Below are 14,659 nucleotides of genomic sequence, written 5' to 3'. Positions count from 1 at the left end.
CATTTTATTTATTCTGGGATATTTTGCAATAGCTTGTTTTTTTACTGCACATTGAGATTGATTGAAAACGCAATCCGAAGACTGCCTTTAAATTCAATCCAAACGACTACATTAAAAGCTGTGCTGTGGAAGCAAAATAGAGTGCATCCTAGCTGCGCGCTCTCTTGTAAAATTCATAAATGAATTCATAGAAAAAGATGTACTCCAACGGCAAATGTACTGTACCCTTGTATTGATTCAACTGCATCCGCGGATGCAAAGTTTTTGCAGGGACTAGTTCAGCTTTCGACATGGACTCCAACTCCACTCCATTAAAAATTTCCGTCTCGTGAATTACGGCAAAAATGTTCGCTACTTATGTTGTTATTTCTTTATTTTATAACAAATTCTTAGAAATGTATACACTCTCTCTTATTTTTAGAATAAATGATTTCGCCAGCGGTGGGTAGGGATCAACCAACTGTGTTTGTTTTTTTGTAGCGATCTCTAAAGCAACTGCTTATAAATTGTATCCAAGGGAGTGCAATTTTCAAAACTCCGTGTGGACTGCATAGAAGCATGTTGCGAAATCATAACTCCACATGCACAACTTCCAAAATTTTTTGCTGGGTATAAGCTTTAGTGATAATTGGACCAGGGGCTCAAGTCCAATTTACATATGCACATTAAATGATTTCGTTTTACGAAATCCTAGAATCAAATGAAGTGTATTTACATCTGTTTTTTTGCGTCATTTGCTTACGCACACAATCGCACATACACACTTATACAATAACACAAACACACGCACTCAATATATTTATTCAGAGAAATAGGAATTTCACAACACAAATGTGTATCAAATAACTTAAATTAATTCTAAAAACAAAAAAAAACATAATTTTTGCAAGTTTTTTAAACATTTATTTTCACTTTTGTCAGCGTTTGAGTATTTTTGTTTTTCTACAACACACACAAACAAACAAAGACATCTTAAAACAGTTGCATTTTTTGGTAGCTTTTGACAAAAAAACTGGGCTGCTTATAATAGTATGGTGTTTTCGTGCGTTGTTTAGAATAAATGACGCAGCTTTCGTCATTTATTTTTGTATGGTAAATGACGCAAAATGTTGCCTGTTTTAGCAAATAAATGACGAAACAGCTACAAATGACGAAAAAGTTCCTAATGTAAATTGGACATCAATTCTGTTTCTATGAAAGTATAACGCCGTACACATTAGAGCCTTTTTGCCGGGTTAATCTTCTTTGTGAAGATTTGTTTGACATATAACCAATGGAATTGACATTTAAAACCCAGTGGGTCTGTTAAATCCGGTTATATCGACGCCTCCAAACAATAGTATGCTAAGTCGACTTAGCATGTTTTCAAGTTCTTTACAGTTTTATATTTAACGTCCTTTAACTTAAATTCTGTCAAATTTTGGTAATAATCGGACAATCCGAACAGAAGTTATAAACAAATATTTACTTAGCATAGTACTGAAGGTCAAAGAAATTTCCAAACTTTTAGAGCTTGTCCTGCAAAACTCACTGTTCAGAATTAGCAAACTATTATTTGGAGGTGTCGAACGTACTTTAACTTAAATTCTGTCAAATTTTGGTAATGATCGGTCAATCCGAACAGAAGTTATAAACAAATATTGACTTAGCATAGTACTGAAGTTCAAAAAAATTTCCACACTTTGAGAGCTTCTCCTGCAAAACACACTTTTTAGACTTAGCATACTATTATTTGGAGGTGTCGATATGTAAACGTACTATATGAAATGAAAACTTTTATAAACGAGAAAACTGTCAAATGAAACAAATTATAAAGGAAATATTCCAGCCCCAGGGGCTCAATTCTGTTTCAATGAAAATGTAAAATGAAAACTTTTATGAAGGAGAAAACTGTCAAATGAAAAAAATTATAAAGGAAGTATTTTTCATTTCAAATTTTCATGGAACAAGAATTCAGTCCCAGGCATGGCACAATTACCCAGGTAGTGGCATCGTAAAATTTTGAATATGTTATGTCAAAACTTTCTTTATGTTGTTGGGGAAATTACAACAAAAATCATTTTTTTACAAAGGGATTTGACTTTTCATATTCGATCAGCTGGTGTGATACCACTACCTGGTAGTTCTGCCATGGTCCCAGGATAATCTGTGAGTCACGTTACATGTGCACTAACTCCAAAGGACCTGTCTGTTTGTGTTAAAGTAATCGTTATCCGATATCTGACATTAGCTATACCGTCACCAACATACATACATACATAAATCTACATGTGAAAAAAGCGGCGACAAGGAGAATTTTTTTATATAAATTTCCATTTCGTGAAAGTATTTTATTACAATTAGAAAAGTAGAAATAAAATGGCTGTAAGTATAGCCTTCAACGCCGTAAGTACTCATTTGTCCCAAATTTCTCAAAATTCTTTGCAAATCTATTCGTAATTTTTCATGAAGAAAAAATGATATACACAACTCCCTATTATCTATAATACTATTCATATTTTATTTTAGCAACCTACAAAAGTATTTGTTGGTAGCTTACCTCCAGGAACAAAACCAGAAGAACTTCGACATCTGTTTGAAAACTATGGTGTTGTGGTTGAATGTGACGTCATGAATCGTTGTGGATTTGTCCACATGAAAAATCCGGCAATGGCAGAGAGTGCCATTCAAGCATTAAATGCTAGTGAATTTAAGGGACAATCAATTGTAGTGGAACATGGAAGACCAAAGGAACGTGGTAATGGACCAAATCAAGGTGGACGTGGTGGTGGACCTCAGCGTGGTGGTGGTGGTAAGTGTTGACAAGGCAAATTATTTATCATTAATATAAATTGTTTACATTCATACTAATAACGTGGCTCTGAGGGAAGCCAACCTCATACGACGAGATGTGACTATCATTATTGTATTAATGGCATATTTGTTTTATATCAATTTTGTATTCCTTTTTCCATTATCCATTCCATTTCAAATGCTTAAAGTTGGCTTCCCTGGTAACATACAGCATTCGAATAAAGCCAAACAAGTGGCCACATTGCAATTGGCCAGCGTCATATTGGATTTGCTAAATGACCAAAACCAAAACGAAAATATTGCAGGTGGTGGCGGCGGAGGTGGTTTTCTTATTGGAACAGGCTCTGGCAGCGGTGGAGGACCAATGGGAGGAGGTGGACCACGAGGAGGTCCTGGAGGTGGTCCAATGGGTGGACGTGGTGGAGGTGGAAATTTGCAAGGAGGCCGTGGTGGTCCTCACAATATGAATGGTCCTGGTCCAATGCGTAACCAGGGCTTTAAAAATGATCGTTCTGCACCTTACCCACAACAGAATATGGGAGGACCCCAAGGCCAAGGAGGTAAATTTAATCAAAACAGAGGCAGTGGAGATGGCGGTCGTATGGGGGGTGGAGGTACCGCTGGTAATTTTGGTCAAAATCGTGGTGGGAACTTCAATAATACTGGTGACAATGGAAATTGGAATAATGCTGGTGGACCTGGACCTCGTGCTGGTCCCAATAGAGGAGGCGGAGGTGGTGGTAATTTCCAAAACCAAGGCCGCGGCCAAGGAGGTGGATTCAATGACAATTTCTCAGGTGGATTTAGTGGCAATATGAACAATGTTCCAGCTAATAATTTTGGAGGCCAACAAGACAGACGCGGCTTTACATTACCCACAAATCAACCACCAAAATATGGTGGCGGTCCTGGCAATCAACCAAGAGGAGGAGGTGGTTTTGCTGATGATGTAGGATTTGGAAACGATGATGTTCCATTCCAAAGAAGAAATAATAATGGACCAAATATGTAAGTATTTTAAATGAAATGACAATAGGAACTGAACCAAATTGATCTAAAATCTGTTGTTTTCTTCTTCATTAGGAGAGGACCTGGTCAGGTTGCCGGTAATAATATAGGAGGTGGCAATTTTAATCGCGGTGCAAACCGTGATGGTGATTTCAACAATCGTGGTGGCTCTGGTAGAGGACCTAATGGCCCACCACATCAGGAAGGAGGCTTTAAAAAGAATTTCCCTGGTAATAATTTCAACGCAGACGATGACTACCAACAGCAATTCCCACCCTTAGGTGGAGGAGGCGGCAGAGGCAATGATTTCCCGCAACAAAGAAACTTTGGTAACAATCGTGGAGGTGGTGTTGGTCCTCGTGGTAGTTTCAATCGTGGTGGTAACGCGCAAGGCAATATGCCACGAAGTGGAGGTCCACCTGGACGTGGTGGTGGTTTTGGTGCTGATGGTCCCGCTGGCAATATGAATCGGTAAGTTTGGAAGTTAAACTTTTTTGTTTAAGATATTTTTTTTTTTACTCTATTGAAGTACATTCGTGGATATCTGACTAGTACTTAGGAATGAGGCCTTAGGGGTTATGGTACACATAGTTCATACTAACACATACATTCAGTAATGGTATCTGAATTTAGGCGTCATGTTTAAAACAAAAAAAAAGGATTCATTTTAATACTTAAATTCGGATTCTATATATCTTCGGAAAGCCTGAATTCTTAGAATAGGAATAATTCATATGAACTTATTCATAAGTTAAGTTTCAAAAGCAATAACAAAAATAAAATCGTAGCCCTCTCGACTCTTTTTAGCAGACTTCGAAATACAAACATATTGTAATTCCGACATTCAGAATGATATTTTATAGTCCCAACTAAATAATTAAGGCTTCAATGCAAAACGCTAAGCATCCTTCAATAAGTTCAATATTATACCCACGTTACACTTATCCGGATTAACCCAATCGGTTTGGATTTCAAATGTCAATTCCATAGCGCAAACGTCAAATAAATCCTCTCGAAGTGGGTTAACCCGGCAAAAAACTCTAGTGTAACCGTACTATTAACCTCAAAACTTTGCGGATTCATACTGTCTTTGAATATAAATTAATAATAAGATCCAAAGGCTTCGATAAGCAAATACAAAAATTTAACCGAATATTTATGAAAGAATCACGCTGTACGTCGCCAATTTTGCAATAATTGTCGTGCTTCGAAAAGCAAAAATGTTGAAAATAAGTGAATAATAAGATGTGTCTATATTATATCTATCCAAAGACTTCGATAAGCAAATACATAAATTTAACGGAATATTTATGAAAGAATCACGCCGTACGTCATCAATTTTCAAATAATTTTCGTATTAGAAAGATGCTTCGAAAAGCAACAATTTATAGGAGAATAAATATGCCGATGCATAAAATATGTTTAAAATATTGCGATATTATCCCACCTGTACTTACGAAACTTTAAAAATAACCATTCAATAACTTTAGACTAACTTTATAAGATTTAAGCAAAACTTATGAAACTAATTAACACGTTTTATATATTCTTTTAAACAGCAATGCAACCCGACAAAATATGCCAAATCGTCGTTATTAAAGACGTTTATATCCAAACATGATATAATTTTTCCATATTTTGGAATATAACAACAGAGCGATATCAAATATAATTTATTAAAATCGATTAATTTGCGGTATATGCGATTTGTAATGGGGCCATAGAAATGAGTTTACCCTAGTATAAGCCATACAGATGCTAAGTTTATTAGGACATGACAGCATCTCTTCGAGTAAAAGATTTTATCAACATCATCGATTGGCCCACAATTCCGCCCTAAAATAATGAATGAATAAAACGAAGAGAGTGTCGATCTCTCTCTTTATTATTTATCAAAAAGCAATCATTCGTTGATTGTTCTTAAATTATTTACATACACTTTTAGTTAATTTGTATTCGCTCCATTCTAAGGAGATCTAAAACGATTTTTTTTATTATAATTAACCCCACAGACATATAACAATGTTGTTGTAACAAAACAAAAAAATATCGACTTCGCAAAAATACAAGTTTATTATATCGATTCTTATAAGACATTTATAAATACGTTTTGAATAATTTAACAAGAAATATATACAAAACCCAATACAAATAATCAAATAATTATGCATTTTAATTTGAACAAAGCGAACCAAAATGTGAAACAAAATATGTATCTTCAAAACATTGCGAAAATGTATTGATAATTGCGGCATGCGAATAAAAACTTAATACACATGTGTTTCGTAAGTACAATTATTTTAAAAATTTTTTTAAAAAAACGTAAAAATAATCACAAGGGGGGATATATGTAGATATTGTAGGAATAGAGAAAATTTAAAATGTTTGTGCGGAAGAAACGGGAAGGAGTTTGTACGATATAGTTCATGCTCAAACTTGATTTTTGTTTGATTTATGATGTGCAAAGGTTGGACCAATGGTCACTGATGGCATTTTAGTTGTTCACCGCAAGTCCTTTTTAGATCTTTTGGACCATTATGTCAAGATGCACGGAGTTACCCAGGAAAAACGTTATATCGCTGTAAAGAGGACCACAAAGAGTAACTTCTGTAAAAAATCAAATCAAATCATAAATGCAGTATTTACATTGCAAAAAATTACAACATCATAAAAAGACGAAGAAAATATGTGTGGCAGCACTGACATTGTTAAAAAAGAGACATGTCATTCAACTTCATTTATGAACGCACACATTGCTTTACTTAGTTTACTTTTTGTAAAATTCGGTTTTTTTAAACAATTTTTTTCTATTAAATAATTACCACAAATCCGTCATTTCTAATTGTTTCTTATGTATGTATGTATTTTTCTTGAAATGTCAATTGTTGTGCAGCTCAAGTGGTCACACCGCACAAATTTGGGAATTGCTGCGCAATGTGCTGTGTCGCGCGACATTTATGAAATCGCGACGATGTCAATAAAAAGACATGCTGCATTTATGAAGTTGCGACGATGTCATTTGACGCATCATACTGCATTTATGAAATCAGCCAGCCTTTAAACTGCACTTAATCGAAATATAGTACCGGCCGATAGGACTAATTTTAAAGGTTCCAGACACATTTTCCAAAGTAAATTTTGGTATTTAATGTTTTTCATAGATAGAAAATATCTTTGTGAAATACTAGCAACGTAGGTTCACGTTTTAAAAGGTTAGAGACAACAATTGCTACCGATTTTGATGCAAATGTAAATTTTGGGAATTTAGCGAATAAAACAAGTAAAAAAGTATCAGTCGGCTTGGTAGTATTTTGGTATTTAATGTTTTTCATAGATAGAAAATATCTTTGTGAAATACTAGCAACGTAGGTTCACGTTTTAAAAGGTTAGAGACAACAATTGCTACCGATTTTGATGCAAATGTAAATTTTGGGAATTTAGCGAATAAAACAAGTAAAAAAGTATCAGTCGGCTTGGCCGACAGAGATATACCCTCAACCTCGGACCTAAAGAAAAGAAGTAACACTCAACACCTCTGTCGTCTATATAATACGATGTATAACGTTTGGACAAAATCAGTTTCTCCCTTCGAGGGTTATCTTAGGTACTATCCAGTTTAGTTGGTGCCGCCATGCTTTTTTTGGAGCTTCTGGACCATTATCTCAAGAAGTAAGGGCTTGTCACTGAAAAAACATGTACCATCGTAATGGGGAAATGGAATACAAATTGTAACAACAAAAACCAAAGGGATTCGAGGTCCAAAGGGATTCGAAATTTTGTGTTTGCGATTTTTTACATATTTCTGCAGTTTAAATAAGAGATAGAGTTTTGATATATTCTAGGACCCATAATAAAATTTTATGGCGATAAATTTTGTATATTTTGATACGATCACATTTTATAGGAGAAGTGACCAAAAAGGCCCCTTTAATGACCCGCATGAGGGTCGGTCAAAATCCATTAATTTTTTTAATTTTGGCCAGTTTTTGTTGTTGTAACGTGTCTTCCCAGCAAAAAGTTTGCCTCCAAAGAGGCAGTGATTCTTTGGATTTCATCCAAATTCACTTAAAATGTGAGGAATGGAGTGCCTTTTTCACGACTCCGTTTGAACTGCATCAAAACATGCCGTGAAAGAACTAGTCTGCATTGCACTACTTCCAATTTATTTTGCTGGGTTGTTTCCCCTGAAAATCCGTAAGATTTAGATATGGATGAAGGCAACATATGTAAAATGGTATGCACACCCGCCTTGAACGTTGAATGCCCGAACTCGATTCCCAGGCCAGGCAACATTAAATTTTCAACGTTGGCAAACACCTCTCAGTGGTGGTGTCTTAAGACACGTTGTTCGGGTTCTGCGATAATCAGTAGGCTCCATATCATATGAATCGGGGTGCACTCCTTCATATGAGAGAAGTCTCCCTTGTCGCTTCTGTGATGTTTGTGGATCAATTATATTTACTATATGTATTAACGTACATATGTTGTGTTAAATCTGTATATGGATGATTTGTTGTGTTTACATTTTTCATATGTTTTCGAGGACGTGGATGCAAATTTTGTGTTATAGGTAATCAAAGGAGTGGAACGATATAGAACATAGAATCCTACCTGATGTATGTATGTCGGCGGAAATGTTAAAAAGAGCAACCTTTGGACCAAATTTGTTATCGTGCTCAACAGACAGTCGGACAGAGCTAAATCGACTCTAAATTTTCTTAAACGGATTTCGTCGTCGTTACCCTAAAGGGTATCCAATGTTTTGGGAATTATGTCATGTCCGCTGTGTTCACGGACATAACCTCCAAAAAATTTCGTACTAGATTTAATATGCGTAGCAAAAAATGGTCCTTCACCCAGATCAGCAAATAATTTAAACAAAAACAAACAAAAAAAAAAAAAAAAACACACACATTTTCAGAAATTATCAAGATTAAAAAATAAAAAATAAAAATCATTCAATCGTTAATTTAATAATATTAATAAATATATTGCAAACCGATTTACTTGCATACATCATTATGAATGACATTTATATTATTTTACTTACAGGAGACGTTTCTAAACAACCGTTAGTATTAAATGCAATACAAATGAGGCTGGATTAAAAATTATTGTTTTTAAAATATTTATGTTTGTAAAACTGAACGGAAAAATGAAAAAAGATTTTATATAAATTTGTATTACTTTATAAGCGAAGATTCCAAAATATCCACCAATACAGTAGGACAATAAACAATCGGACGTTCGAAAGAAAACGAAGAAGTGGATAATGGAATTCAATATTAAACTGTCTTAATTTTATAAGACTTTCATTTCATCTTTTTTAAATAAAAACAAAACTAGGAAGCTAAGCGTGCCTACATCTTTATACATAACTATAAATATACATCATACAAGTGTATATCCTTACTTACGGCGTTTTAATTACAAAAAAAAAAAAAAACGACAAAAAATATATGTATAACTTATGATAATATGAGTTTGTTTTATTGAAATGTATGTGAAAGTCCTTCGAAAATATGTATCAACGAAAGTCTTCATTTATCCTAGTAAAACAAATAGTGTACAAATTATGACGGATATTACACTTACATGGCGGAACGTTTGACGTATATGTCAAACTTAGAATAAGTTTACAAAAGCGTTGGCTTTTATGTGGATTATGGTCCAATTGTTTATGGTCCATCTTCTCGGCGCATATGGGGTGACATCTGGAACGTCATTCAATCTTCGACATACTGTAACTGAATGCACAACATATCCAAACCGTATATGGTTATGAAATCAGTCGACCCCCATATTGACATCGTCCGCGATATTTATTTATTTATTCAATCCATATACTAATACAAAAGCCTTCAAGGCCAATAAATAGTATTAACAAAATATTAAATTCCGAGCCATTAAAAAATGAAAATCAAGAAAGAGAAAAAATTTCGAATTTCGGTAATTTTTAAATTCATCAGATCGTCATAAAGCCCACATAGACCGTTGTAAGTAAGCTTTGTATTATAACGAAACAAAACAGAAGTTGGGCGGTGTTGGTATGCAGTTCGCAAGAAGCTGAAACATTTCGTCTCCAGATTTATGTCTGTGGATGAAAAACATGATAAATCATTTCAGACTGATAGACTTTACGGCGGCATGGTAATTAGCAATGCCATATTCAAACATCTCGATATTTATACACAACAAAAAGATTGCATCCATGGTTGCAATTTAATCACTTAGTACAAGTGAAGTTGCTCTACATCTTTTTCCATGAACTCACTGAGGAATTTAAAAAAAGCCCGCGGAAATGAAGCAGTCCTTTTTGGGGCTGCTATAAAAATCCAAGCCATTGCAAAATATCCAATAATAAACAAAATACACATCCCCGAAGGGACATGGGAGACTTCTCTCATATCAAAGAGTGCACGCCGATTCATATTAGCTCAATGTGATATGGAACCTACTTTTTATCGTCGTGTCCGAACGGCGTATCTTACGACACCACTTATATAGAAGTTGTACATGGCTGGAATACTCAGGAAAATGTTGACTACATTACGCTGAGGGATATTTTGCCACCAGGCCTGGGAATCGAACCGCATGCCACGGTTGGCACCCTTATTATTTATCTAACAGAAGAATATTAAGAACTTCATTAATAAAACAAATAATAATACGTCTCCATTATATTCCATCACAACTCAGTTTACTTCCTCCTCTATCCATTTTATACAAGCGCAACTGATTTCCGCTTCTTCCCACACCAGCTCAGACCTCGACATGGACTCCAACTCCGTCTCGTGAATTACAGCAAAAATGTTAGCAACTTTAGTCTGTATTTTTTATTTTATAACATTTTTTTTTTTAAATTTATAAACTCTTTTTTGTTTTTGGAAGAAATGAGGTCGCTGGTAGGGATCAACAAACTGGTTTGTCTGTAGGGAACTCCAAGAAAATCCGTGTGGAATGCAACAAAACATGCAGTGAAATCATAAAGCCACGATCACGCCGTGCCCGAGCTAGCCAAGTCCGCATTGTTGTGCCTCCAAAGACAGGTACTTTTCGAGTGGGATCCGCAATTGTGCGTATCTACTATCCCAACCGAAACCGCAACCACAACAACATCAATGGCATCGCAGCCCGCCGCAACAACATCAATGGCAACGTTGCCCGTCCCAAAAACACCAAGGACAACGCTAATGTCCACAACCACAACAACGCTGACAAGAACCCCAATGGCAACATGGAATTGGATTTAGAATAAATAAATATAAATAAAACATTTAAACATGCATTATATTCATTCTTTTTAATTTTAAATACTGAATTGTATCTTATGTTTCAAAAAAAAGTAACAATAATAAAAATAAAAAGATTTCTAAAAAAAATAAATCAAAAATTAACAAATCTATTGCACATTTGGATTCAGGGTTTTCGGATTTATTTTCTCTTTCAACTTTACCAGTATCTTCGGATTCGGTTTCCTTCTGACCCGATGATTGGCTGATAGAGATTTCGATTGTATCCTTATCGACTTGGTTTATGTTATCCACGAATCTTCTACATTTTATGCTGTCTCTTCGTCCTTTTCGTCTTTTCCGCTTCACCCCTTGAGGAGCATAGGGCCTCGAAATAGCAGTAATATCAGTTCCAATTTCATCGGTGGTTGTTTAGTTAGAGTCAATCTCATGTTTATCCATCCTATCCTTTGAAGAAGAAGATTCATCATAATTGGGGTCACTTCTGTCTGAAGTGTTCAGTTCAGTCTCCAAACTTTCGCTTCCAGACACTTTTTCGGTTTTATTCACACTTTCTGAAGTAGAAACTTCATCAGAAGTTTCATCTTGAACAATAACCTCTTTAATTGCGGCGGATTGTCATTCTTCATTAGTCGAACCTCACTGTAACGAATGCTTTAGTGCGATTCTCTAACTCATTTTTTGAGTTACCGACAAATGTCGGTAAAATTAAAACGCAAAACTATGAATGAAAAGTTCATATATAAAAGTTGACAACACTGTTGCTATCGGTAGAACTTTACGACTACTTTCTTTTCGTCGTTGACTTACCGAAAAATATCGTTAATTACCGAATTTATAAGCATTTTAATTTTACCGACAATTGTCGGTAACTCAAAAAATGAGTTAGAGAATCGCACTACTTATTATAGCTGTGTCTGGTTACCCTAAAATTTTTAACAATTTGTACCAATTGTTGCTGCAAGGTCGTCTGTTAACACAAAAAACCAGCAAAAGAGAGCGATTCGAGAGAGACATTTTGACAGTTCTTTCACTGAGAGCTTGCAAATTCTTGCTGGACAAATTTCTTCTAGCAAGCACTTCTTCTTCCTGAAAACAATCAGCCGTTTTTAGTTTTTTGTTGATTTATGTTTGTGAACATTAAAAACAATTTTATTGTGGAAATAACATAGTCTAACAGCCTGTTCATGTATGTCGATAAGAAAATGAATGCGCAAGAAAGACTACCAAATTTGAGTGTGTTTTTCAAATTTGTTTTTTGTTTTGAAGTAAAAGCAAGGCAATAATATTTCAAAAACTAAAGTTTGGGTGTGTTTCATGCGCACACATTTTCGTTTCGAAATACATAAACTGGGGATAATTGTATTGTTTTATGGAGAACAAATTTGTAAAGTGGAAAAATACTTTTATGTTTCATTTTCTTTTTTATTTTTAATAAAATACAACGTGTTTGCTTCCTTTGTTGGCGGACAAATTGTTCTGGTTTGGCAAGTCAGCTAATTGCTTGCTGGTTTTTGCTGGGAAGGTGTCTGTTTACTTTTTACAATTTTCTAGCAAAAGAGAATAAAAACCCCTTACTCTCTGAGAAAGTTCTTGCTGGACAATTCTTGCTGGGAAAGTAACCAGACAGACTTTATTTATAACGAAGTTGTTTTTAAGACACGATTGGACATTCTCACAAAATAGTCTCTCTATAACCAATTTTCTCTAATAACGTAGTAATTCGTCGGTCCCCAAGTGCTACGTTATACATAGATAAGTTCGGCTGTATTTGATTCAAGTCTCATATTTTCCAAAGTTGTGCTTTTGTTCAGAATCAGACATATTTGATTCGAATTCCTCAAGCTCAGCTCCTAATCTGAAAGATCGTTTGCATTGTGTCGTTCTTCACCGTTGTTTGGGTTTTCTGCATTGTTAATATCCAAAGTGCTTTTGTTTTACGTTACTTACGTTGCTCACTAAACGAACTCCACGTAAACTAAAAATAATACACTTCACCCCGGTTAACTACCTTTCATAAAATTCCAAAAAATTGAGGCAGTTATGCGGGAAAGACAGTTACGAAAATCCCGCATAACTACCTCATGTGGGTAGTTACAAAAATCTCATCTCAGCCTTACAAAAAATTACAACAATTAGAACATAATCGCCAAAAAACAAAACGGTCTATAGTAAAAAAGTCTAAAAATATATAAGTTATATTATTTAATCAATAAGAAATTTAGTCATCGGTAAGCATAACACCATAACATAACACTGGACATCTTCATCACAATTCGCGTAGTCGTCGAAATTGATTTTCTCATAAATACACCAGTGGGGGTAATAAACCGAGAAAAACATTGTTAATATTCTTTTTGGGGAAATATTCGACGGGCAAATATCCGAATTGGGTACTTATAGAAAAGTAGTTAAGCGGGAGAGTTTGAACTCATTTATATGAAGAAACTTTGGGGATTCAGATTGTGAGGCAATTAAACGGGAAAGGCAGTTAAGCAGAGAGGTAAATAACCGGGGTGCAGTGTACTCATTTTGAGAGAAACGTTTAACAGGGTGTTTTTGTAAAAATGCTTGCCTGTCACACGAACCGTTCGTACTAAAACGTATACGTTCAAAATTTGGTTCTTGCATGGTATAAGTAAAGAGGTAGATTTAAATGAAAAAAATCTATAGAACCCTTGTTTTTCTTGAATTCCTAAAACTTCAAACTAAAAGCAACAAGTGGGTTTGTTTTCAATGCGTTTTTTGAGCATTTTATAAAAAAACGCGAAAAATGAATGAAGAGTTAAGTTTTCTCCACATAATCGAGCTGTGAATATGATAAACTGATTGTTTCAATGCAAATCTCACCAATTTCTTCCATACAAATGGTCTAAACACAATTTTAAAAATCATTGAATTCGATTGTTTTTAAAATTAGCTGTGTCTGGTTACCCTAAAATTTGTAACAATTTGTAACAATTGTTGCTGGAAGTCGTCTGTTAACACAAAAAACCAGCAAAAGAGAGCGATTCGAGAGAGACATTTTGACAGTTCTTTCACTGAGAGCTTGCAAATTCTTGCTGGACAAATTTCTTCTAGCAAGCACTTGCAAGCTCTTCTTCTTCCTGAAAACAATCAATCAGCCGTTTTTAGTTTTTTGTTGATTTATGTTTGTGAACTGTTGCGTGGCTTATCAAATTAATTTTTTTTCTTCTCGTTAGGAAAAATATAAACGAAATCCTCAACACTTTTTTTTGCACGTCTACACTCTAGCAGCCACAGATTTCAAAATGAACCCGGAAACGGCTAGTAGCTTGTCTGGAGGTAAAAAGATAATGCCAAGTTCAGGGTTGTATTTAGTGTTGTTCCGACTCAATTATGGACGGGCGACAAAATACAACTCTGTGTGGGTATAGGGTTTAGTAGAACAGGATTCAAAGAAAAACAAATGAATTGCAGGAAAATGAGGAAAAATCAGCGAAAAGAGGGAAAAACGGCGTCACATTACCGGGTATAAAAGCTTCTGCAGAGGAAAAAACGCTTCTTTTTAGTGGTGTTCTGTCATAAGAGGTACAACCTACCTACATATCAGTTTGAAAATAATAAATTAACACGGTGCAAAA

At 35.0% G+C, this 14,659-nt stretch overlaps 1 protein-coding gene across 22 annotated transcripts; it reads left to right on the top strand.

The window, feature by feature from the left end:
- Window positions 1-529: 529 nt before the first annotated feature.
- LOC141389553 (uncharacterized) lies at window positions 530-11,194 on the top strand. Of its 22 annotated transcripts, XM_073961209.1 has the most exons (6): window positions 530-609; window positions 2,204-2,364; window positions 2,509-2,788; window positions 2,982-3,801; window positions 3,877-4,272; window positions 8,854-9,278. In XM_073961209.1, the coding sequence occupies exons 2-6, from the start codon at window positions 2,359-2,361 to the stop codon at window positions 8,864-8,866; spliced, it is 1,515 nt and encodes a 504-aa protein (XP_073817310.1). In that variant the 5' UTR covers window positions 530-609; window positions 2,204-2,358; the 3' UTR covers window positions 8,867-9,278. The 22 variants fall into 22 exon arrangements, with proteins under 22 accessions (XP_073817310.1, XP_073817302.1, XP_073817297.1 ...); XM_073961201.1 differs by lacking the exons at window positions 530-609; window positions 8,854-9,278 and adding an exon at window positions 10,693-11,194 and having other exon boundaries at window positions 2,228-2,364; window positions 3,099-3,801; XM_073961196.1 differs by lacking the exons at window positions 530-609; window positions 8,854-9,278 and adding an exon at window positions 10,693-11,194 and having other exon boundaries at window positions 2,228-2,364.
- The last annotated feature ends 3,465 nt before the right edge of the window (window positions 11,195-14,659 follow it).

The sequence above is a fragment of the Musca autumnalis genome, unplaced genomic scaffold, assembly GCF_047663935.1.
Source record: "Musca autumnalis isolate F117 unplaced genomic scaffold, ASM4766393v1 scaffold_1, whole genome shotgun sequence".
NCBI classification, from domain to species: Eukaryota; Metazoa; Arthropoda; class Insecta; order Diptera; family Muscidae; genus Musca; species Musca autumnalis.
This window is presented reverse-complemented; position numbering and strand designations above follow the sequence as displayed.